Source organism: Hemitrygon akajei, chromosome 13, assembly GCF_048418815.1.
Source record: "Hemitrygon akajei chromosome 13, sHemAka1.3, whole genome shotgun sequence".
In the NCBI taxonomy this organism is placed as follows: Eukaryota; Metazoa; Chordata; class Chondrichthyes; order Myliobatiformes; family Dasyatidae; genus Hemitrygon; species Hemitrygon akajei.
Window position 1 is genome coordinate 73,838,871 of NC_133136.1, and position 26,486 is coordinate 73,865,356.

General features: G+C 39.1%; 1 protein-coding gene across 2 annotated transcripts in view; it reads right to left on the reverse strand.

Moving 5' to 3' along the window:
• Positions 1–376: 376 nt before the first annotated feature.
• The window catches only part of stim2b (stromal interaction molecule 2b), a 162,443-nt gene continuing 136,333 nt past the window's right edge, over positions 377–26,486 (reverse strand). The window contains exons 9-13 of one of the 2 annotated variants that reach the window (XM_073064868.1): positions 11,108–11,275; positions 10,712–10,812; positions 5,515–5,753; positions 2,221–2,416; positions 377–1,507 (exon numbers count right to left, since the gene is read on the reverse strand). In XM_073064868.1, the coding sequence (XP_072920969.1) occupies positions 1,042–1,507; positions 2,221–2,416; positions 5,515–5,753; positions 10,712–10,812; positions 11,108–11,275 (1,170 nt within the window). In that variant the 3' untranslated portion in view covers positions 377–1,041. Of the gene's footprint in view, positions 1,508–2,220; positions 2,420–5,514; positions 5,754–10,711; positions 10,813–11,107; positions 11,276–26,486 lie in introns of both variants that reach the window. The other variant, XM_073064867.1, reaches the window with a different exon arrangement.

Sequence of the window (26,486 nt, forward strand, 5' to 3'; positions counted from 1 at the left end):
TCAACCGTATCTCAACAGACAATCCCCTCATTCCAGTGATTCTATGTTACAACACCTTCAAGGGAGGTATGAATATGAAAACTATACATATTAACCATCACAGAATAAGATTACCTGACCACTTACACTTTTGAGAGCTTGCGGTGTGCAAATATCTGCATTACAAAAGTAGCTTTACCTCAGAAGGTAAGTTTATGGCTGTAAATGCTTTAGGAGATCCCAAAATTGTAAAATTTGTTTTTCGAAACACAAGAATGCCTCTGTAAGACCAGTACATGCATTCATTTTTCCACAGACGGACCCTGGTGATACAGAATTTTACATAATTTACCAGTACTCAAGTAAATTAATAAATAAGTAAAACTACAGTACTCAGTTCAGTATCATAATGCTTCAATTTATTTTTTTAATACATTCAAGAAATTCCCAACAACCCAACCACCCTAATTAAAATTCAGGTGAATTTGTTTCCACTGTCGATCTGCAATAATAAATCTTGAATTAAAAGATCAGTATTTTGCCAAGTCCACTGCTACCACTGCCAGGTGAGATGGAGAGAAATGCCCCAACGCTGATCTTTACAGGCTCACGGAAATCTTCTGCAAAGTCCATGTTCTTCAGAGTTCAAAGACAAGTCACGAACAAAAGCTCTGAAGTTGCCAGGCAAGTTTAGTCATCTGTACAGCAGCTTTGTAAAACATTTAAGAAATGTGACTTGCAAGAAAAAAGGTATCAATTTATTTCTTGTAGAAATTCTTTTGTTTTTAAATCACTAAAAATTGGAATCCTTAAAAATCCTACTAAAGCTCTAGATGTAACAGTAAAAACATAGACTCTTCTGCAATAATGTCTCTACAAACTTTATACACTGTTTATATAATTAGAGACATCTTCCTGATCAGGAAGGCAATAGTGCAAGATTCAGTTCTACATCTGCAATTTGGCCAAAGAGCGTAGGACTCCATGTAACATCTAAATGCAGCTTTTGTAAACAGATGTTACGGTGACTTGAGTTTCACCATCATCGCCCTTTCGCTCTAATCACTTTGATGATATTTTCTTGAAGATCTTTTTTAACTTGGAGGATTTTTTTACTCTGTTGGTACTGTAAAGATCTTGGGATGCTGTTTGTGCTTTAGACACACTTTTCAAATCCTTCAGAGCTCTGTTTTCACTCTGGGTGTCAAACTCCAAGATGCGTCGATCTTGTGCTACTGATAGGTGTCCCATGCTGCACGATTTCTCAAGACCATTCTGAAGGGGCCTAGTGGCCTTCAAAGGGCTCAGAATCAGACTTCTGGTGTCTGCTGAGCCCAGAGAATCTGGTGTTACAGTTAAACGCTCATGTGCCACTGATGAATCAGCAATCAAAAGGTCATCTAAGGAGTTCTTTGACATGCTGAACGAATGACTACTGGCAGCCTCACAGTTTGACAAGTTAAACAGTTTCTTTCCATTCAGTGATCCAAAAGAGGAGTCACAGTCTGAAGCGGACTCCTGCATCTCCCTGTGTAACAAAAGGCAACAAATATGCAAGTTAACACTTTTTTATTTACAGTAGGTAGGCAAAAGTTGACCTGATTTTCCAAATGTCTGCGCTAAGTAAACAGCAACTTGTTTTTGTTTAGTTTATTTAAAGAAAGGGACTATTCCTCAGGTGTACAAGGGAAGATACACTAAACTTGGGCTGGTTCTTTAAAAACATAGAAAATGGTACTCATCACTCCTGGAGTGCTAATGAAGCTAAATGGTGTCCACCTATGTATATAGATGTAATAAATGTCAATGTTCCCAGTTCACCCATACAATGTTGCTCAACAAAATAAACAATTGGAAGTGGTGAGGTAGAAATCAACAGAGTAATTTCCATTACACCTCATTTTTGGAGTAATTCTTATCAGCCTATGGTTTGGGGCTTGTGCGTAACACAAGACTGACAGGCAAAGCTAAGAATTGGGGCAAAATCCAAATTTTGCTCCAATTCAGATGAACAGTTCCACCAAAAAACTTTCTGATAGTTTTTTTAAAATCCATTTTAATTGTGATAGCAAGCATGGATTGTCCACATTTTCACAGTTTAGGACAAATAATCATTATGAAGTCTGTTAGCATCAAGTCCAAATTTCTCTCATAGCTGTGAGAATATTGAACAATCCTTTGCAGGATAAATGTTATTTAATTTGGTTCAGTTCATTCCATAGCACACAATAATTTGTTTACCACTTCTTGTCAGCTGTGAAGAATATGGCATCTGCTTCTTCTTCTTCTTCGTTACGGTAAAGGTTGGCATTGCTGTTCAGTGCCAAGATGTCAGGACTGGAGGAAGATGAAACGCCAGACTGAATCATAATGGGCCGTCGATGGCGACCTTGGTTACTGGTTTTTACCAAGTTGTAATTGAGTTTCCCTTGACTTACTGCTGCAAAACATACAAAATCAAAGAATAAGAAAGCAGGGATTTCAATACATGATCTAAAATACAATTCACAAGTATTCACTAGAACTTGCAAGGCTAAAATAGATTGTAACAACTCGCATCCCCATGATTGCAGCTGATTTGCCTGGGGACGTATCAATTTCATGCAAAATGTTAAACAACTTACTTAGCATATAGTTATGGAAAAATATTATAATGGTGGGGGATTCACCTGCTAGCAGACATAATCTTAGCACCAAAGGTCAAAACTATCAATTTTGATGAATAATCTTCCAATACAATACCCATAATAGGTGTTGCATGAAATACAAGAATTTTAATTTCAGATTTTCAGGATCTAAAGTGTTTTCATTTTGTATCTTAAAACTAGAGCCTACTGACTAAGTGAAATAGAAAGCACTTTCTTGGCATACAAGGACATGGTAATCTGGAATCCTCACTCCAAAAATGCTGCAATTACTTTAAATCCTTCCAAGACTGATCAGCAAAGTATTGTTGAGTAGGGACAACACAGTTAAGAAAGCTAAGGCAGGTTCATGGATTTTAGGATAGAGATTAATTTAAATGAGTGATATACAAGGCTGGAGGGCTAAATTAACTTAATTCCATTCCTGTTCATTCTGATTCCATTTATTCTCTGATCTTACGGAGGACTAGATAAGTCAGTCACGTACTTTCACACTTGATTCAGCCCTAATGCCATAATGAACATCGTATGAATCCATGGGTCTAACTGGCCCAATGCCAGAGTCAAACAGTGAGACTTAGCAAGGCTTTAGCTGCAAATAGGCCTCAACTGTTGTACTACTTTGTCCTGCCCTAAAATAAACTAACAGCTTTCGACTGAAGGCAAAGTTATGGGCAGAAACTCAACCATCAAATTTGAAAGTGCTTTAAGTTTAAATGGCTCTGACACATGAGGAAGCTAACAAAATAATCAGATGATTATTGCAAAAAAAAATTTTAAACATTAAAATTTTCTCTGTTTAAAGGAATGTGGATTCTGACCCTCTGCCAGGTCTAACTGACACGGGATCATGGGTTCACAGAGGCCAATTGTCCAGTGTAATGCTGGGACAGAGCAGAGTGACAAGTGCACTAGCAGGGCTCCTACAGGACAGGACAAACTTGTTTTCAAGTGGCTGAACACCAGAAGTTCACAAGGTAAATGTCATAAGTTACGCGTGCTGGGAGAGGTTGGTGGAGCCACAGGTCTAACCAGCTTTGGGTGAACAAATAACAGAGTTTGTAGTATAAACTACAAACTAATATGATGAACTTAATACCCAGGCTTTGGGCCTACGCCGGAGATCTGGATCATAGGACTCAATTTGGTTCGGAATGCTGTTGGTGTTGCTTGCTTCTATTGTATGCATGATTTGTTTTTTCTCTCTCTGTGGGCAGTGAGGGGGTTGGTCTTTTTTTGATTAGTTTCTTTTGGGTTCCTTGCTTTGCGACTGCCCGTGAGCAAACAAATCATGAGGTGGTATAATTTACACCTTCTTTGATAATAAGTGCACTTTGAATCTTGAATCTACCCGAGATACTGCAGGAGAGAAAATGGTCTTTGGTTACAGGTACAAAATAGCAGTGGCAGCTGTCATTTCTGCTCACATCCCAACGTTTAGATACACTGAAATTAAGCTGCTGAACAAAGACAAATTTCTCTCTGTAAAGAGGATTCTATAATCCGATTGGTTGAAGAAATATGCCTGCCACATCCTATCGAAAGATAGCATCTCTAATCACTATGCTGTCACACAGAAATGATGTAACATTGGCTCAGCTGGTAGAGACAGTGACCCGGACTGAATTCTAACGTGTGGAATTTATACCTTCTCCCTCTGACCGCATTGGTTTTCACCGAGAGCTCTGGTTTACCTCTTTTATTTGGATGTTTACTTTATTTTATTTTTTGTAATGCAGAGTAGGTCCTTCCAGCCCTTCGAGCTCCACCACCAAGCAACTCCTAATTTAACCCTAGCTTAACCACAGGACAATTTATACTGTCCAATCAACCTACCAACTTCTACGTCCTTGGACTGTGTGAGGAAACCGGGGGACCCAGAGAAAACCCACACATCTGTGGGGAGAATGGAGAGACTCCTTACAGATGACGCAGGGACTGGAACTCAGAACTCTGATACCCCAAGCTGCAATTGCGTCACTCCTGGATCTTCCCACATCCCGAAGATGTGCGAGCTGGAAGGTTAATTGGCCAGTGTAAATTGTCCCTGCTGTGGGTAGAATATTTGAAGGCAGGGAGAGTGAAACATGGGATTATTGTAGGATTAGTGTGAGTGAATGGTCGATAGTTAGTATGAACTCATCGGGCAGGCATTTGTATAATTAATAGTAAGGCCTTTTGTCCAAACTAATAATGAAATTTGGGACAAAATATACTAGCCAGGGCACTATATTCATCCAAGCTTTCCTCTGCAAAGTCCATTTCATGAAGTGAAGAACAAATGATAATTTAACGTCACTGACAGATGGTTGAGATGTACCAGAGTGAGAGTGAGGCAAAGAGAAGACTTGCAAAAGAGATGGGGATTTGAGAAGGTGAGGAATTAAACAAATCGAAAAATTATTTGAACATTTATTAAGAATCTGAATCTATAGGTTTAATGTCAAAATATAAGAAACTACTTGTTATGTAATGTCATGCTCAGTCATTATAAGAGTAAAAGAACATAAGTAATGAACTATTATAAGGTCTACATTTTATATCCACAAGTGATTCCTACTTAATTTAAAATTTGAAAAATTAAATGACAATTCATTATACTCACTGGACAACAAAGTCATTTACAACTTTTGAGTTTTTAAAAAAAGCTTTCATCTAACATTGTGCTTCAAATGACATGACAGTGTTTTCTGCTCTGCACGTCCTGAAATGTAAAATGTCAGGTATTCAACTGCCTCAAATATCCTGGGAAGTAGATTAGAAACCTATAGCATCTAGCTAGCTCTTTCCTGTTCCTTGGCTGAATGCAAAGCTCTAATAATAGGAAAATAGCAGTCTCAGATTCCCCCCCCCCCCCCCCCCCCGTCAGGAAATGAGATTTGGGACTTACAGTGAAATTGTGGAACAATAGGCGGTGTGTCTTCATCCAAATCATCCACCCCACCAGCTATTGGAAATGGTGGGACGGAGCTGCGCGGCATGACCACCCAGCTGTGATCAGAGTATAACACGGAGGTGAGGCTTGACATTCCGACATTATGAATGATGGGAAAGCCACAGATCTTTTCTATCTGCTGCCAACGGTGTAGTCGCTCACGCAGTGCTACTGTCACCTCAGATAAAGCTTGCCTGAAACAGTTGGAAAAGAAGCGAGAATTATAAATTGTCTGATTAAAACAACTTTTAATACTCTCTTGAAACTGCTTTCTATTTCTTTCGAACTGCAAGGTTTCCAATCATTTTAATTCACTGAGTACCAATGACCATTGGAACAAAGTCTGACCCCACAACTACTGCTGAAGAAGAAAAAAATCCAGATACCTATGTTAAAGTAACTGAATTTACATTTTTCCTAACTTCCAGGTTGAATATCCTAGCTGAAGAAAACAGCTATCTGTATTAATAACCACTGTAAAAGAAACAGGGTTCTGTAGCGTTCCTCAAAGAAACACACCAAATGATAGCTGGTGTTTGTGTGACTGCAGAACCCAAGCAATGACATTAACTTGGAAGTTGCATGGCAAACTACTTTATGTACCAAACTGCTACTATAATGAACAACGTGGAATGAAACAATACGACCACCCAGACACAAAAGCAGGCCTGTCTTCGTTAGTCCTAATTAACACTAACATCTGGAAATATGCCCCCAGAACCATAAACCACTCAAGCCCATGATGGTTATGCTCATAGAAACAGGTGTTTCAGTCAATCACCCACAATCTATCAGCATCGTAACGGCTGTGGCATGGACGTTGCTGAATTGTTTACATTCTGTCAAGTGAATGATCCATTATTGGCTCCTTTTCATGCAACAAGTTTTAGTTTTTATCTAACTCCATGTTTACAGCATTTATCAATTCATGCAGCAAAAGATACAAATCTCAACAACTTTGTTAAACTAACTGCACCACTAGCCAATTAACTCCCACTTAGGTACAAAAATGAGATCTCCCCAAAATGTGAAAAATTGCCCTGGCATGTCCTTTTCACAAATCTAAACTGGCCAAAATGCACCCCATCAGCCTATAATTCTCAATCATCAATGAAGTGCTGGAAGTCACTGCCATTTCTAACAAATGATAACTACAATTTCAGTTGTCCAGTTCAAGTCCTGTCACTTCATGTTGGTCCTACCATGGATGAAGATCTGAATTCCAGAGATGGTGTGAGTGCAAATAGGGAATGCTTGATCGACTTTAATATCAAGGAGTCTTAGTAAAGCTGAAGTTCATGGAAACCAAGGGGAAGGAAAACATTTCTGCAGGAACTGAACCCAGTTGCCTCATGACTATGTTTCAGCCTCAGGACTTTACAGCAAAAGTTAACTAAGACAGTATCTGAGATTCAATTACCTTCAGCTGCAGTATTAATGAGCTATCCACATCATATGCTCAACGGTGGGAAGGATTTATGGTGTTTAGTTCTATTCTTAGTGATAAAGCAGTTCCAGGTAATCACTGCACTACATCCTGGCATAAGCTGGTATACACAATGTAGTAACATTTGTACCATCAGCCAATGATCGCCTCAAACAAATACCTTTGCTTGACAATCAACTACATTACCCACTAATCAATATCCCACCATCTATAGCTTGGGGACCACCACCAACTTAAAACAACAGAGCCAACCCTACAAATATCATTGCTAATATAATACTTCAAGTTCTGGGCATCTTGTAGAGTCACTTTGTCATCTGATCCCCTAAAACTTTTACCACATTTAGAACACATTCCACTACCACTAACATAATATTCCCCCGTATTATACAGAAAAAGCAGTGCTCCATCCACCATCTTGCAGAGATGTCCTTGGGATGGGATCAACGGATTTCCAATACTGGCGTCCATCCTTCTTTTGTGCAACCATTTGAGTTTTCCCATTGAAGACTAATCCTCCAATATAACCCTTGATACCATGCGCTTCCCAATGCTTCAATGGCATGAATTTTCTCCTCGTGTCTCTGGAGATGTCATGATGTCTGGAATCAAGCTGACTAGATGAAACCAAAACTTTGCTTGGTTAGAGTTAACCAAAGAGTAGGTGCTGTTTGATAGCATTGTTAATGATGTTCCTATCATTGTGCTGAAGATTGAGTCAACTGGCTAGGCAGTAATCAGATGGACTGGATTGTACAGCCACATACCTTGGCAATGTGCCACACTGTCAATGCCAGAGCTGTTTCTATACTTATCCAAAGAAGCAGTTAGCCCTGGAGTACAAGTTTTCAGAATAACAGCTGGGATTTGTCTGTTCCAGAGTCTTTGATATGTCGAATGCTCTCAGCTATTTCTGATATCTCATGAAATAAATTGAATTGGCAGTAGATTGGGTTCAAACATTAGCTCTGTTTCTCTTCTCACAGCCTGACCTGCAGAGTATTTAACACATCTTCTGATTTAATTCACCGAAATTTGATCATAACAATAGATCAAAAGTAGTGAATCAACTTTATTCTTTCTCAAATAGTTTTTCCAGGAAAGAAATACTACAATACACACTAACACTGTTCTCTGCATCAAAGCAATTACTGTTTAAGTAATTGACAAAAAAAATCAAATGGTAGGAAACTAACCTTGCAGAACACACAACAACAAAAATCATGTTGCAATATCAGAGCTGCAAAGAGATTCAAGTGAGGAGACAACTGGATCAGAAATGTTCTAATTTTATTAATTCACCAACACTCTATTCTCCCTATCTCATGAGGTCTACAAAGGATGATACTAATGGCTTTCCACAACGATTAGCCTGCAAGTCACTTACATCTGTTTTCAACATAAATGTTACGTCAACCTGTGAAGCTCCAAATGAAGAAGCCAGCTACAAATAAAACCAATAGTTTTGGAGACAGTTTCAAAAACTTCCTTCCCTGATACCTTGATTCACATTGTCATTTTCTAAATGAATCATTTTAAAATCTCTCAACACCTTGAAGCCCCTAATTTGATCTTAAAATAGTTACTTTTGTTCTGTTTTATCAACATGAATGAAGGGTCAATGCAGGTGTGCTACGACCTTTGAGAAGAAGTGAAAGATGATTGCCAGTTCTAGGTTAGGTACAAGGCCTACAGCTGATAGTTGACAGCATGACTGCACAGTGCAGTATAATATATTTTGTGAAGGGTCAAACCATTATTGGCAGAGCACAAGGAAGAGCTCAGCTCTGTCCTGCAGGACAGCTGCTTCATCTAAAGAAAAATGCAAAGCTAGGCAAAGCCTAAACCACACCTTAACACAGTTTTACAGCATTTTGCAAGCTGCTGACAACTCCATTTTTACATGGAGGTAGATTGCTTTCCTAGGAAAGATGGTCCATAATCACAATTTTCCAAATGTGAAGCCACAACATCCACGGATGCATCAAGAAATGCAAGCTGTAAAAAAATAAATTGTATTTTTCTCTTTATTTCCCCACACATCTCAGTTTTCTGAGTAATGGTTTGTGAATTCTATAAAGGACAATGCAGAGATTGTCTATATTTAATATATTATCTAATAATGGCATGGGAATCAATAGAACCCAAGAGGCAGAAATTGGATGCTCATACCAAAGCAGGTAGCAATCTTTCAAGGCACAAGATCAAGAAGATTTTAATTCTTAAGCCTTACTTGAACACAACAAAGATGATAAACACAAGTCATTGTTGGGAGTGACATCAATGCCAGTAGACAACATCGGAAGGTCACCAGCAATACGTAATTTTAAGTGAGGATGAAGTAAAAGGGTTTCAGCCCGAAATGTTGTCACTACCTCCTCCCATAGATGCTGTCTGGCCTGCTGAGTTCTGCCAGCATTTTGTGTTTTTATGAAGTAAACAATTGCCATTCAGCAGAGAGAACCAGATATCTCAGGACATCAATTTCTCTTGGACAACAAGAAATTTGACTAAAAAAAGTATACAAGCTTACTGTGACTTCTTTTATCTTGCAGCATGCATGCCTTCTAAATGGAGAACCTGAAATACTATTTTGCCTCTGACAGTAAGGTCTAAATTTCAATTTCAGCTACCTACAGCAGACTCCAAAGGAAGCAAAGATAAAATCTTGCCAGCCCAAACCTTGCAGCTTCATGCCAATAAGTGAAATCAGATCAGTTTGATCTCTCACATACTTGGACCTGGTTGAGGAAGTGATGTCAAAAATCAACTGTGGCTTTGTTTCAACTCCTTCCTCTGATCGTGTATCCTACAGCCACACATTGTTCCTCTTATCCCAAGTCTTTTCCAATAAATTGTATATTTAAGTCCTCCAACTTTACTTATTCACCCTATCCCGGACTTTACCTATATCCACATTTATGTCCATCCTTAATTTGGAACTCCATTAAATTCCCCCTTCATTTTTTTGTTCAAACGTTGTGCAACTTTTCTTGCTTGTATTTCTTCAGAAAAGGTAATAAACTAGTGAAAATATACTAAACATTTTCAATTGGTTCAACATCATCCCTAAAACATAGAACTCAGAACACAGCACTGTAATATTTACACAGATTTAACAATATAATTTGACACACTCTATGCCTTTTGCTGTTAGTCCCAATCTTATACTAAATTTATCGTAAAATCTACATTCTATTAAAAAAAAAACCTGCTGGGTATTTATATATTTTAGTATACTTTCAAAGCCACTTGCCCTTCCACATCAATCTGCTCTCCCCCAGTTAAATAACTCTTTTATATATACATAAACTGTCAATTAAGTGCTGATTTTGATCCTCATCCTCCGTTTCCTTTCCAGGAGAAAGTAAAACTCGTCTGTGAGCTTGATGAAGTGAACCTTCAGGATACAATGGGATCAGCTGAACTCTGCCAGACACGTTACCGAAGGAAGCACATCTTGGGTTCCTGGTTGTTCTCCAACTGGCGCTTATGAATAGTCACCCAACAATACTTACTCTGAGGAGAACATTCAGATCCTTTTAATCACCATTCTTGCATCATTGCAGAAAATACAATATTGTGCCATGCTCAAACAAATCCACAAGCTCCATCATGATCGATGAGCCTACCAGCATGATCGATTGCATCACCAGCATAAGTCTGTGCGGTTGGAACAGGTGAGCAAACAAAAGAAAGACTTACTTGGCTGCCAGAATTTTGTGATCAACCTCATCCAGGGAGGAACTGTGGGCCACGTGGAATGTTCCAAAGATAGTGTTACGTTTCTTCTTGATCCTCTCTGCCTAAAAGCAGCAGGAAAATGTTAGTGGTTCTGATAAGGCAAGGTAGATTTAATTTATTTTTACTGTTTGAAGTAGATGTTCTAAGAACAATCATAATGCGTTAACTGCACAGGTTTGCCTTGAAAAATGTTATATCTTGTTATAAAAATAGACCTTTAGTCTACTTTCCTCTTTCATCAAAATAAAGGTTATTTTTACTGAGTTGGCTTTAAAATGTTTTCTTGTCACTTTTCAATTATATTTTGCATTGTCTGCTTGAAGGGAACAGTTAAGTTTAACATAGGTTTCAACGTACCTCCTCCTTTACACCATTGAGTTGTAGCTCGGCACTCTGTTTCTTAATGTTGTAATACTGAACCTCCACTTCATGAGTAAGCTGCAACCACTTCTGGAGAGGTTCCAGCATTGTCAAGCCACTGCGATTCTCCAGCTCCTTCTCTGCATTCTTCAGGGCCATACGAACCTACAAATCATACATTAAAGGTCGTCACATTCATGGGTAGCACAAATGGCAAGTCAGCCAGTGACCACTATAAACTTTATTGCTTTGTTCCCATTCCCTTTCACCAGTCATTCATTAACCTTGACAACCAACACAAATGTGAAAGTCACAGTACATTAAAACTGCTTAAAGTCTTACATAGAAGGAATAGCGCCAGGAGATTTATTGAGGTGAAAAGTAAACACTTTCTCTTAGTTTTTTTTGGCAGGGGATACAGTTGTGAGTAGAAATCTGAGCAATGTTGACAGAAGTGACTGAGGATTTAGAATTTAATAATACTTTTAAACATAGCACTTAGAGAAAGAATACTTTCTTTGATGGGAATTCATGATTCAGAGGTCATTAATTTTAAACAGCAAGATAGAAGGAGTAAAGTATTAAAAGAATCTATTTTTGCAGAGTTGCACAACAGCATAGATATATTGCCATAACAGGGGTGGCAACTTTTTTGAAAGTGCGTGCCAAACTGGTGATAATCTTCTAAAAAAATTCTCACCTCTGCCATAGTAATTTTGAGCACAGAAATTACTTAATTGATTAATGTATTAGTAAAATCAATTATGGATTTTTTAAAGAGAAAGAATGTTTTGATGTTAATTTATATGTATTAATATTTTACTATTAATAAAAATGTAACAAAGACATTGAAATAAGTGAAGCATTTTAGAAAACCAGTTCAAAAATTAATATTAATATTAAAAATACAATCAAAGATATCATCTATAAATAGTATTGTTATTGTACCTCGTATATAACATATGAAATGTGAAAGTGAAATTATAAACTTTACATATTCATAAAAGATTAAGGACAGGAAAATAAACACACCTTACTCTCAGTGAGAATTTTGTTGCTGCACTAACATTATTTTCTATAAAGCTTGTATTTAGTTGTTTTGAGAGCTCATCACGAAGCACTTGTTTCATCAGTAAGTCTACTCCCATAACACGGGACAACTAAGATTGTTCAGACAGTTAAAAATTTCTGGAATAGAATTCCAGAGTTTTAAATCCCACTATCTGGATTTTGATGTTTTGATGTAGTCACTAACTCATCTTTTAAATCAACAGATTTTTGCCCCCAAATTGAGCTGTTTTTAATATCAATTAATAACATTTCAAAATTATTTCCAAATTCAGTTTGTCTAATGTTATTCTGCTTGCATACTTTATGAATTTTGCACTTTCTTCAAATGGCCTGAACTTAGTGAACCTTACAAGAAAACTGTTCAGTCGTTGAACGATGCTCAAAGATTGCACTGGAAAGCACTGAATGTCTGTTCTTTCAGCGAATTTCAATATCTCTCATCCATTTTTTAGGCCTGGGAAATACTTTAAAGTGCCATCTTTGGGATCATATTTAAATAATTCCAGTTTGAATTAAAGAATTTTATATTATCAAACATAACATCAAGTGTTCTGCCAGATCCCTGTAACTTATTGTTCAAGTCATTTAAACATGAGGAGAAATTTGCAAAAACCCATCAATCTACAAGTTCACACAATATAATTCTTCAAAAGAAAATTTTTGTTCATAAAAAACAGACAAACTTCATTCAAACACCAACAAATCTTTTAAAGGACAGAAAGCTAACAAACATGGCGGAAAAAAATATTCACGGAGATTTTAAACCACATACATTATTTGCAGGTATAAGACAAGACCATAAGACAGGAGCAGAATGTGGCTATTCAGCCTGTTGAGCCCACTCCGCCATTCCATCATGGCTGATCCTGGAACCCACTCAACCACATGCACCTGTCTTCTCGCCAGATCCTTTGACACCTTGACCGATCAGGAAATGATCAACCGCTGCCTTAGATATACCTACAGACTTGGCCTCCACTGCTGTCTTTGGTAGAGCACGCCACAGATTCACTACTCTCTTGCTAAAAAAAAATTCTTCCCTACCTCTGTTCTAAAAGGTCACCCCTCAATTTTGAGGCTGTGCCCACTGGATCTGGATACCCCACCACAGGAAACATCCTCTCCACATCAACCCTATCCAGTCCTTTCAACATTCGGTAGGTTTCAATGAGATCCCCGCCCCCCCCACCCCATCTTCTAAATTCCGGTATCACTGAGTATCCAGTGTTCACTCATAAACAAAGTAAGAAAAAATATAAGCAGAGCAAAGCCAAAGCCAATTGGCCCAGCTATTAACCATCCAAATGATGATAGGTATGCCAGGTCAGCGAGGATTTCAAAATGTATCATCCAATGTCACATGTTCTTGCAACAGTCTAGCTGGTGACAAGCTGGCGTGAAAACGTCTCATTGCTCTCAGTTTGTAACATCTGCTGCTTCATTTGAGAGTAAAATAAACATTGTTTTTTAAATTATGGAAGAATCGAGGGGCAGCCCTGCATACCAACAAAAACTTTTGCGTGCGCCATCTTGGGCACACGTGCCATCGATTCACCATCCCTCCAGAGGAAATGACTGAGGTGCAGACTGCTTTGTGTTACTTTATGTAAAATTGAACAATTATTCAAAACAGCAGAAGGTACAAGTCAACAAAGTGGGATTGTTTAGTTTTAGCAAAGAGCAGGTGAACACATTTAGATAGATGGCAAATTTCTGCAAGTCACTTTTTGGATAGAATTCACAGGTAATTTGTAATCATGGCATAATCATTGCACCTCATGACAGGGCTTCTGGATCCACAGTTCTAGCTCATTTTAGCATTGTTCCTCACTACGAGCAAAGGTGCAGTGAAATCATCCAATATTCACTATAACCAGCTCCACTATCATATTCTCCTCTATTTACATGAATACATAGATACTTAATGTGAACACTATCTTCTTAACAAGGAGCTAATTCAGAAGTCAGAGGTGAAAAGAAATTTAGGAGTCCTTGTGCAGGGTTCCCTGAAGATTAACTTATAGGTTGAGTCGGTGGTGAGGAAGGCAAGTGCAACTATAAAAGCAAGGATGTAATGCTGAGGCTTTATAAAGTATTGGTGAGGCCTCACTCAGTATTGCGCGCAGTTTTAGGCCCTTTATCTTAGAAAGGATGTGCTGACACAGGAGAGTGTTCAAAGGAGGTTCACAAAAATGATTCCAGGTTTGAAAGGCTTGTCGTATGAAGAGTGTTTGATGGGCCTGTATTTACTGGAATTCAGACGAATGAGGATGATCTCATTGAAACCTATTGAATGTTGAAAGGCCTCGATAGAGTGGATGTTTCCTACAGTAGGGGAGTCTAGGACCAGAGGGCACAGCCTCAGAATAGAATGACATTCCTTTAGAAGAGAGATAGGGAGTAATTTCCTTAGCCAGAGGGTGGCGAATCTGTGAAATTCATTGTCACAGATGGCTGTGGAGGCCAAGTCATTGGGTGTATTTAAAATGGAAGATGATAGGTTCTTGATTAGCCAGGGTGTCCAAGTTATGGGGGGGGGGGGGGGAATGGCAGGAGAATGGAGTTGAGGTATAATAAATCAACCATGAGTGAATGGTGGAGCAGACTCAATGGGCTGAATGTCTTATGTCATATGGTCTTATAATATTATTGAAAGGAATACATCCTTTAAAAGCTTTAGGTTACTTTTTGACAAACTGCAAGTTCCTGCACTTATCAGAGTAATAAGTGTGTCAAAGCAAATGTTTTGTTAAAGTAAGATACACTTCAATATAGGACACTTCAAAATTGAATACACAACTATGAAAACTGACAAGACAAAGAAATAATTGATGCTGTTATCACCAGCAAAACATACACTCACACCATCAATTCAAGGAAACATAGTAGTGAGACAAAAATTCAGCTAGGTATACATTATTCATACTTTCTACTATTGATTAAACTGGTTACTCTGGTGGTTAAAACATCCCACACTTTATGATTAGAATATAATTATAAAACATAATTTATAATTATAATTGTACTTTCTAATTAGAATTTTAGATTTCTACTTAATATAAAATGCATTTCACATGGATTCTTATTTTAAGCAACTTAGCATTACCAGTCTGTAATGATGAAACTTATTCCCAGCCATTGAACAGAAAGGCGAGCTAAAAGAAATGACCATCAAACAATAGGGTGTAATAGAACAGAACAAGCTGGGATTTGAAGAGGCTTAATGAGAGAAACAGAAAAACAAAAGGTTTTTTTTCTTCTTCTTCTTCTTCTATTTCTGGCAGTTTAGACACATCTCAGCGTATTACTGCCCTCCGCAGGATGTACAATTAATTACAGAATTTCAAGAATCTCAAATTCTCAAATATAAACTAGTCGCACGTAGAAACAGAATAATAAACTTTTCAATTTGATGCTGGCTCTCTTGGTGGCCAAACAAAGATTTAATAGAAAAACAAAATACATTTAAGTCAGGCAGCCTCTTGAACAATACTCTTCTTTCAATTTTATATTGATTACAACTCAGCAAAACATGCTGAACTGTCTCTGGACTACCACGGTCACATAATCCAGTTGGATGTTTTCCTATTATCTTTAAGTAATAGTTTAGCCCACATTGCCCCAACCAAAGTCTTGTTAATTTCACCATATCTCTATGATTTAAAGAGTAACAGTCTGAGACCTTTTTGACTAGAAAATAAATGCCTTCCCTTTAATTCCTTTTTCCAATCCTCCTGCCATTTCTTCTCTATGCCTTTTTTATCCTACTTCTCAATTCTGCTCTGCCTAGGGGTATTCTAATTCCTACTTGCCCGCTCTGTAAGGAAGACTTTGCAACGCCATCCACAATACCCCAGCATGCCCAGGTATCCATGTAAATCTAACTTCACAACCCATCTTCTCACTCAAACAAAACTAAGAGAATCTCAATAACGATGTCAGGATGAGCTTTTGACTTATTCCCTTTTATAGCCTCTAAGACAGCAGCAGAATCCATTCAGATGATAACCCTGCATGGTCAAGAGTCTTCTATCCACCATAAGGACCAGAGGATTGCTAATAATTCTGTTGCAAAGACAGAAACACCATCTGAAACCCGGTGACCAATCTCAACTCCAAGTTGAGACACGTACGTCACAAATCCTGCCCTATGGCTCTCTGGGATGAAAGGTTGAAAGGTCAAACAAAAGGTTGAAGATGAAGATCCCAGAGACTACATATAACATGACTACTTGTGCTGAGGTGACAGCAGCTGGGGCGAACTAGATGTTGGAGCCAGAAGAACCTAAGACTTGTATGTCAAGTCGCAGAAGCTCATAATCCTAATGTTTCTTAGAGAGAGATAAGAAAGAGCAAGTCAACAATCTTAGCACCGACATTAAATGCTAGGCAAACAAATGGTACATAAATTCCAGTTTAAAATCTTGACCAGCAGAATGTGTTAATTTACTAAATTAAAATCATGCAGATAATGTGCATTATTTATCAAAATTAGTATGCTAAGGATTACTTTAGAACTCACTTTCATAAAAATACAGTTATTATACATTTTGCTCTATGTAATCTTCCTACAGTCACAAGCCATTGCTATGTTCACATTTTAATCCTTAGCAAGCTGTAATAACGACAGCTAAAGTACTAAAAATCACTACATTGTTACTTCATCAAAAATTTAAACAGAACTACAAAGTTTACAGTGCCTATCTATTAGCTTTGACTATGTGGTTAACTTATGCATATTAAATTGCATGCAAAACAATTTAAAAATAATGCCACCATTTTTGAGTGCTCTCCTAGTAATTTTCTTTTTCACTTTAGTTATTTCAAGTTTGTTCTCACTTCCTTTAAATTCAAAAGAATAGGATGTTATGACACCTGGGAGCCAAATCATAAAACCACATTACTAGTAGAAGAAATCTGAAACTCATTGGTGCTTGTCCACCTGTAACTTTTAAGTGTAAGAATCTTTTTGCAAGCAATAGGGAAGCTAGCTGGAAAGCTAACCTTTTTTCTCTTTGCAAGTTAAGTACCTGACTTGCTGAGTATTTCCAGCAGAGTTAGCTTTTATTTTAAATTCCAAGATCTACTGGGTCTTGGTGCTGGAGGTAAAATAAGATCTATCACTGGTGGAACAGAAGACTGAATGGCCAGCTGCTCTTAATAACGCTTCTTTGACAGGCAGTTTAAGTTCTAAACACAAAATAAGGATTTTAATTGGATTGAACAGAAGGAACCTGCATGCAAAAATGAAATCTCTTATGATTAAATCAGTGGACATTGAGAGAAGTTCTTCAGACTGGTTGAAAGTGAGATACAGCAGACTGGGAATCTGTGCTATCCTTCAACAGTCCTGATGAAGGGTCTTGGACCGAAATGTTGGCTCTTTAATCTCCATCGTGCTACCCGACCTGCTGAGTTCCTCCAGCAGTTTGTGTGTGTTGATCCTGTGCAATGCAACTATTGGTTTCAATCAACAATGTGAACAATGGAATTCTGCAGTGTCAATTCCATGTAAAAGTAAAAAAAATTACCATACTAAATATACATTTTGGATGTTATAACCATATAACAATTACAGCTCGGAAACAGGCCATCTCGGCCCTTCTAGCCTGTGCCGAACGCTTACTCTCACCTAGTCCCATCTACCTGCACTCAGCCCATAACCCTCCATTCCTTTCCTGTCCACATACCTATCCAATTTTTTTTAAATGACAAAATCGAACCTGCCTCTACCACTTCTACTAGAAGCTCGTTCCACACAGCTACCACTCCCTGAGTAAAGAAGTTCCCCCTCATGTTACCCCTAAACTTTTGCCCCTTAACTCTCAACTCATGTCCTCTTGTTTGAATCTCCCCTACTCTCAATGGAAAAAGCCTATCCATGTCAACTCTATCCACCTCATAATTTTAAATACCTCTATCAAGTCCCCCCTCAACCTTCTATGCTCCAAAGAATAAAGACCTTACTTGTTCAACCTTTCTATGTAACTTAGGTGTGAAACCCAGGTAACATACTAGTAAATCTCCTCTGTACTCTCTCTATTTTGTTGGCATCTTTCCTATAATTCGGTGACCAGAACTGTACATAATACTCCAAATTTGGCCTCACCAATGCCTTGTACAATTTTGACTTTACATCCCAACTCCTATACTCAATGCTCTGATTTATGTTGTCCCATGATGAATTCCAAAGTGTTTTCCAAGCACAGAACACCGCCAAAAAACTCCAAAAATTTAGTTTATTTCAGATTACTTTATTTTGAATTGTATCTTTGTGACTGGAAATGGAATAATCCAATGGAAATAACAAAGTTAAAAGGAATGCAAACAATCCCATTGAGTCACGTGGAACATTTTGGAGAATCTGAGTGTTCAGCACCACTGTTTTTACTACTTGTCTACGAGAACACTTCTGGTTTCTCTTTATCTGCCTGGAGACTTGATTTGTGGATCAGCTTCTTCAACAAAAGTGGCCCCAGGCAACAAATCATGTCCAGATTTTAACATTAAGTGTTCTGTTCTGCTTGGGAGTTTTAACAGAAAACTTGTTGTAACTGAATCAATCCACAGGCAGCTGGAAAACAAGATGTTGCCAGTCATGTGGCAAAGAAAATTCCATGTTCAGAAAGCAACTTTCCCGTTCTCCGTCTGAGCAGTAATCTGGTGGAGAAGACTGCCTGCTTGTTTGGAATACACTTATATTACAAAGTAATATAAGGGTAATATTATATTACCCCGCAGTTACAAAGGGGTAGAGAACAGGTATCTATTGTTGAGTTTGTAATATTTCAGTAGCATTTGTGCAATATTTCAAATAATGATTAATCATTCTTGTTTAAATAATTCCTTATAGATTATAGGTAAAACTAAATGAACTGCATATGTCACGTCACTACCACATAGTAAGTGCATACCTTGCTTAAAGTAAAAGCGAAGTTGGACTCACATTTTGGACTCCCCTGTCTTACTTTGAATTAGTTTAACAACTTGAAGTTACAAAACATCACAGTGGCAATGACGTACTTTTAAAATGAACCTAAGACAACTACTATGTGCTGGCGCTTTTGGAAAGCATCAAGTTGGATAAGTCGCCGGGACCAGATGAGATGCACCCCAGGCTACTGTGGGAGGTGAAGGAGGAGATTGCTGAGCCTCTGGCAATGATCTTTGAATCATCAATGGGGACGGGAGAGGTTCCGGTGGATTGGAGGGTTGTGGAGGGTCAAGAAAGGGAGTAGAGATAGCCCAGGAAATTATACACCAGTGAGTCTTACTTGAGTGCTTGGTAAGTTGATGGAGAAGATCCTGAGAGGCAGGATTTATGAACATTTGGAGAGGTATCATACGATTAGGAATAGTCAGCATGGCCTTGTCAAGGGCAGGCTGTGCCTTACGAGCCTGATTGAATTTTTTGAAGGTGTGACTAAACACGTTGATGAATGAAGAGCAGTAGATGTAGAGTATATGGATTGCAGCAAGGCATTTGATAAGGTACCCCATGCAAAGCTTATTGAGAAAGTAAGGAGGCATGGGATCCAAGGGGACATTGCTCTGTGGATCCAGAACTGGCTTGCCCACAGAAGGCAAAGAATGGTTGTAGATGGGTCATATTCTGCATGGAGGTCGGTCACCAGTGGAGTGCCTCAGGAATCTGTTCTGGGAACCTTACTCTTAGTGATTTTTATAAATGACCTGGATGAGGAAGTGGAGGGATGGGTTAGTAAGTTTGCTGATGACACAAAGGTTGGGGGTGTTGTGGATAGTGTGGAGGGCTGTCAGAGGCTGATCATGTGGATAGTCAGAGGCTTTTTCCCAGGGCTGAAATGGTTGCCACGAGAGGACACAGGTTTAAGGTGTTGGGGAGTAGGTACAGAGGAGATGTCAGGGCTAAGTTTTTTTACTCAGAGAGTGGTGAGTGCGTGGAAAGGGCTACCGTCAACAGTGGTGGAGGTGGATATGATAGGGTCTTTTAAGAGACTCCTGATAAATACATGGAGCTTAGAAAAATAGAGGGCTATGGGTAACCCTAAGTAGTTTCTAAAGTAAGGACATGTTTTCTATGTTTCTACCTACCTGCTGAAGTGAAATGTTCAAGTTTAAAAAAAAATGCAGCATGACAGTTGAGTATGGAGCTCAGAAAAGTAGAGAGCTATGGGTAACCCTAGGTAATTTCTCAGTTAAGGACATGTTTGGCACAGCTTTGTGGGCCGAAGGGCATGTATTGTGCTGTAGGTTTTCTATGTTTCTTAAAAAAAAATTGCATCATGTCTTTTTTCTTCAGAGCAGAGCATATTTTTGATCGAGTAAAAAAAGCGGGAGAAAATGAAAGAATTCACAGGTTCAAAAACAGTAAGTATTGGGCGTAGTAATCAATGAAATAAAAACAGAAATGCTTGGCCGTTTGATTAGGTGAAATATAACTAGATTTTGTACAGGTAGTCCCCAAGTTATGAACGTCTGACTTATGGACAACTCGTACCTACAAACCGAGGAAGGAGAACGCCATCCATCATTTTGTCGGATCGTGACACAGTCCGCCATTTTAAGTCATTGCCGTTGACACTGTGTTGACTGTTTAACTTTGTATTTGGCTTAAATTTTCTTAGTAAGATTCACCCCCCGTTCCGGTCGGCTGGTGGCGCAGTGAGATCAGCGCCGGGCTCGAGTTCAATTCAGTGACAGACCGCTCCCATGCCGGGTTGATGTCGAGCTCACAACTCGACCTCGTAAAAAAAACACTGCCACCTCCAGTTTAAATTCCCATGCGGAATATTGTGGAGGATCAAATACCCAAACCCAGCACAGCCCCCACTTGACCCATTTAACCTGTCTCAGTACGGTGGTCCGTAGGACCCAGCGGACCTTGGGAGCTGGCACAGCTCGGGACCCGCCGCCCGCAGTGTTTCTGTTCCATTGACGGGAAGCAATCACGATTGAAAATAAAGTGGAAATAATAAAACGTTTGGAAAGAGGTGAAACGCCATCGGTCATTGGAAAAGCGTTAGGCTACAGTTGGTCAACGATCAGAACAATGTTAAAGGATAACAGATAAAGTGAGGATAATGGAGCATGTGAAAGGCCCTGCCCCGATGAAAGCTACAATTATTACTAAGCAACGCAATGGTTTAATTATTGGAATACATACGTTTCTTAAGTGTTTTATATGCATAGAAAGATAAAATATATACTATATACTAAGACAAATGTTTGACTAACTGACGGTACATAATACCAGATGTACTTGTTCCGACTTACGTACAAGTCCGACTTAAAAACGGACTCAGGAACAAAGCATGTACGTAACCCGGGGACTGCCTGTATACTGAATAGATTGAGCCGCATTTTAAAGTAAATAGCATTGAGAATTGAGTGCCAATTTTGCTGAGCGCATTGCATTCAAAGGCACTCAGTTTGCAAAGGAGTCTGGCTGTTCCAACCAAACCAGCCGAAGCGAACTTTGCAGATATTGTGAAAATAATGCAGGAACATTTAGAACCAAAACCACTGTTGATTTCATAAGCAGAGTCAAAAGGAAGAGGAGTCCACTTCAGCATACACAGTTGAATTGCAGATGTTGTCTGAGCATTGTCAGTTCAATAATGGGCTTAATAATGCACTTAGAGTTTGTTGAGTTTGTGGAATCTTACAAGAAAGCATTCAAAAATAGTTCCTAATGAAAGCACAACTTACATTTAAAAGGACAGTTGAAATAGCTTATTAATGGAAACAGCAGACGAAGACACAACTGAGTTGCAGTCAGGAATTAAAGTGAGCATAAACAAAATTGCAATGTCTAAACAAAAACCAACCTGGCCAAACAAATGGTGTTTCCATTGTGGCAGGGGCTCACCAGATCAAAGCAGATTTAAAGGTGAAGCTTGTAGGAAATACAACAAAGTAGAACACGAACAAAGAACAAGTCAGGCAGTTGCAGTTTCAAAAAGAGCACTAATCTGCATGCTGTTGTTGAAAAATCTGACAATGTTGAGAGTAACACAGGACTGGGACTTACAACGTGAAAGCTAACAGCAGACAAGCAATATGCCTTACACCAGAAATGAGCGGTAAATTAATTAAAATGTGACTGGACACTAGTTTGGCTATTTTAGTCATTCCACAAAATGAGGTTGAACAGCATTTTAAAGATACTGAACTGAAGCCCACAGTTATATCCAAATAGGAACTTATACCGGAGAAAAGATAACCCCTGTGGGAATGACATTCGGAATAGCGAAATACAACAATCACCATTGGCGGAGTCAACTCCAACTTGATTGGAGATCCATCCATCATTTGCATGCTACATCCCTATGATAGGGTCAACTGAAAGCAAATGAATAATGTTACTGGATAATGCACAGCAGTGTTCAAGGATAGCAATGGAAAATTCAAACATATCAAGGGTACAATAGTGTTAAATAAAAATGCCAGACCCAAGTTTTGCAAAGCTCATTGGATTCCTCATACCATCTCTTGAGCTAGATCGCAAGGAGGCTGAAGAATTCTTGCCAAGGTTGAGTGGAGCCCATGGACAATGCCAGGTGTTCTAGTAGCCAAGAAGAATGGGTCTGTCAGGATCTGTAGTGATTTTAAAGCCAACATCAACCCAGTACTGAAATAACCTACTGTCACTCCACTCTTTAAGAAAGGAGGAAGGCAGTAGAAAGGAAACTATAGACCAGTTAACTTGATCTCAGTGGTTGGGAAGATTTGGGAGTCAATTGTTAACGATGAGGTGATGGAGTACTTGATGACACGGGACAAGATAGGACAAAGTCAGCATGGTCTCCTCAAGGGAAAATCTTGCCTGACAAACCTGTTGGAATTCTTAGAGAAGATTACAAGTAGGATAGATAAAAGGGATGCAGTGGATGTTGTATATTTGGACTTTCAGAAGCCCTTTGACAAGATGCCACATGAGGCTGCTTACCAAGTTAAGAGCCCATGGCATTACAGGAAATTTACTGGCATATTTAGAGCATTGACTGTTTGGTAAGAAGCACTTTGGTAGAAGAATTAAATGTGCAGGCTATTTTCTAAACGTGGAGGATCCAAAAATCTGAGATGCAAAGCGACTTGGGAGTCCTTGTGTAGAATAACTTAAAGGTTAACTTGCAGGTAGTGCTGCTGGTGAGGAAGGCAAATGCAATGTTAGCGTTCAAGAGGCCTAGAATACAAGATCAGGTATGGTATGGGATGCTGAGGCTTTATAAGGCACTAGTGAGACCTCACCTTACGTATTGTGAACAGTTTTGAGCTCCTCAAGTCTTAAAAAGATAAGATTATGGGCTCAGAGCAAAATGCAACAAGTGAGTTCTTTAAACTAAGCATCACTTACCATGGCCACACCACCACCACCACAAGAATTACGCAAGCATGCTGAGAAAATTCAAACAGTGGTGGATACTCAAGGCCAAAAGACGTGTCGCAGTTGTGGTCCTTTTTAGGAATTGTCAATTATTATAACAGGTTCATGCCGAGTTTGGTTACTGTGTTCCACCACTTGAACTCTTTACTGCAGGTCGGGATGAAACAGCAATGGACAAAGTAGAGGGAGGTGATTTTCAAAAAAGTAGAGGAAATGAAGACGTTTGACACTGTACTCACACATGATCCACAACATCCAATGAAGCTTGCCTGTGATGCCTCACCTTATGCAGTCATGTCATATATTATGAGTGATGGAAGAGAATGCCCCCATAACCTCTGCATCACACTCCCCTACCACTGCAGAGAAAAAGAATTCAAGAGGACAACTATATATGGAAATACTGATGGATCGTCCTGCTTACCCTTGGAAAAGAAAATACTGGAAAAATTTACAAAAAACTACACTTCTCTTGGTGTATTTTCCCTAACACAAAGCAAATGTGGCATAGATGATGCAAAGAAAAACAAGAAAATACCCCTCACAGTCTCAGGTCTACACGACAACTCAACATGGCTGAAATATACAGCAGAAACTCCAGCTCCCCCATTTTTATCAGCCCAGGGATGAACTTGCCCTTGACAGAAGCTGCCTTATGTGGAGATTGAGAGTTGTCGTGCCATCCAAGCTGAGAGCTAAAATGTTATAGGAGCTACATGCCAGTCATCTAGGCAAGGTTAAAATGAAAGCATTGCTTGAAGCTTTCTCTGGTGGCCTGGGATTGCTTGGCAGATCGAGCAGCTTGCTATGGACTGCTCGGGATGCCAACAAGTTCCGAAGATGCCAAGAGTAGCGCCTCTCCATCCCTGGGAATGGCCTGCATTGGCATGGCGGAGGATTCATTTTAGATTTTGCTGGTCCATTCATGGGCACAAATTTCTTCATAATAGTTGATGCAGCGACAAAGTGGCCAGAAGTGGCCTCCACTACAGCCTCACACAGTGATGCCTCTTCTCAAGGTCTGGTGTTCCAGATCACTTAGGCAGTGATAATGGACCACAGTTTGTTGTGGAACAGTTTCAGTCATTGCTAAAACTGAACGGAATAAGACATGTCAGCTTCGTACCACCCAGCTACAAAGGGTTTGAAGGAAAGGTCTGTCCAGAAACTAAACAATGCAATACAAGCAATGTCAGTAGATCACACTCCACTGACACCGAAGCAGAAGTTCGCCAATTTCCTCCTCGCGTATCGCAAAGCAGCACACTCCACAAGTAACAACTCACCAGCCATACTGTTTCTGGGTCGGCCCTTGCATTCACACTTGGATCTCCTCAAACCCAATCTCAGAAAAAGCATGCAGGACAAACAGCTGAGACAAACTGAAGGCTTTTCAGACTAGAAGGTTTGGTGTTTCACTCCTGGACAAGCAGTCCTGGTGAGGGACTACAGAGATGATCAAAAGTGGGTACTTAGAAAGATTAAGGACAGAACTGGGCCACTCTCCTACATATAGGAGATTGTGTCCGATATCATCTGGAGATGACACATTGACCAGTTGAGGAGAGCAGAGTCAATTATTAGAGAAACCTGTCAGAACTACTTCCAGCAGTCCCTGAGTCAACTCCTACATCCACCACAGAGAAATGCTCCAGAACCAGAGATTGTTTCACAGCCACAAGTCTCACCTGCTAAACAGAGTCAGAAAGCCTCTACAGTGATTAAATATTTAGTCCTGAATGGGACCATTTAAAATTTTTTATGCTGTTGATGTCTACATATTATTGAGTTGGAGTTTATAACTAAGCAGGGAGGGGTGTTGTGCATTCAACATTTCAGCAATCTTTAACTAATGCAGTATTGTAAATATATTGTTTGGTTAAGCATTCTTGTTTGTTTAAAAACTTCATTACGGGTTGGTTATATGTAATATAAGTGAATCGCTCATGTCATGTTGCTACCTCGTGATCCCTGCCCAACTCGTTTAAAGTGAACACAAAGTTCAACTCATATTTTGAACCCTTGTGTCTCTCTTTTAATTAAGTTAATGTTTTGGAGTTACAAAACATAACAGTACCACACAGAAAGATATTCTGACACACCAGGCAGAATAAGACATGCACTGTGGTGGTTATTCCCTGCCTGATAAATTTTGCCAATACATGCCAGTGATAATTAAGCAAGTCAAAAAAAAACTCAAGATTTTTTTATGATTTGCTAATGAGCAAATGACTAAGCTTATTCACTTCTATTAAACTGAAAAGTACTCTGCTCTAAATTAACAATTATAAAAAAATGGTAAACGAGTTGTAACTTGCACAGTACATTTCCGATAATTTGCAATTCAATTATTCAGAAACAATTTGATGATGTTTTCCCCATCCCTTTTAAACTCTCTGGGGCCCTGGTTCCAGCACTACTTTCAATCTCACTGAGGCTCTTTATAAACGTAACAAAGCACTGTTTTCAACTCCTTTTAAACTTACCAGGTTGCCATTTTTCCAACAGCTTTAAAATTCACTGAGGGCCTGCTCCCACACATTCTTTACACTTCCTACACAACCTTTAAGCCTACCAAAACCCTGTTCCCTTACTCTCTTTGAATTCACAGAGATCCCCTTCCCACACTATTTAAAATCACCAGAGCCCTGTTTCCCATGCTCTCTTTCAGCTCTCCAAGACCCCTTCCCATTCTCCTATTCAACCCAACTGAGTCCATGCCTCTTCTAAATTTATCGGGGTCCTCTTCCCATGCTCCTTTTAATTTCACTGAAACCCCTTTCCCCAAGCTCCTTTGCTTTACCAGAGCTTCATTCCCATGTCGCCTTTAAACTCATCTGGTTTTATTTCCTTCGGTCTTTTAAAACTCCATCTGGCTCACAAAAAGAATGATTATCTAATTGTGTAACATCCAAATTAAGTGAATTACAAGTGGGT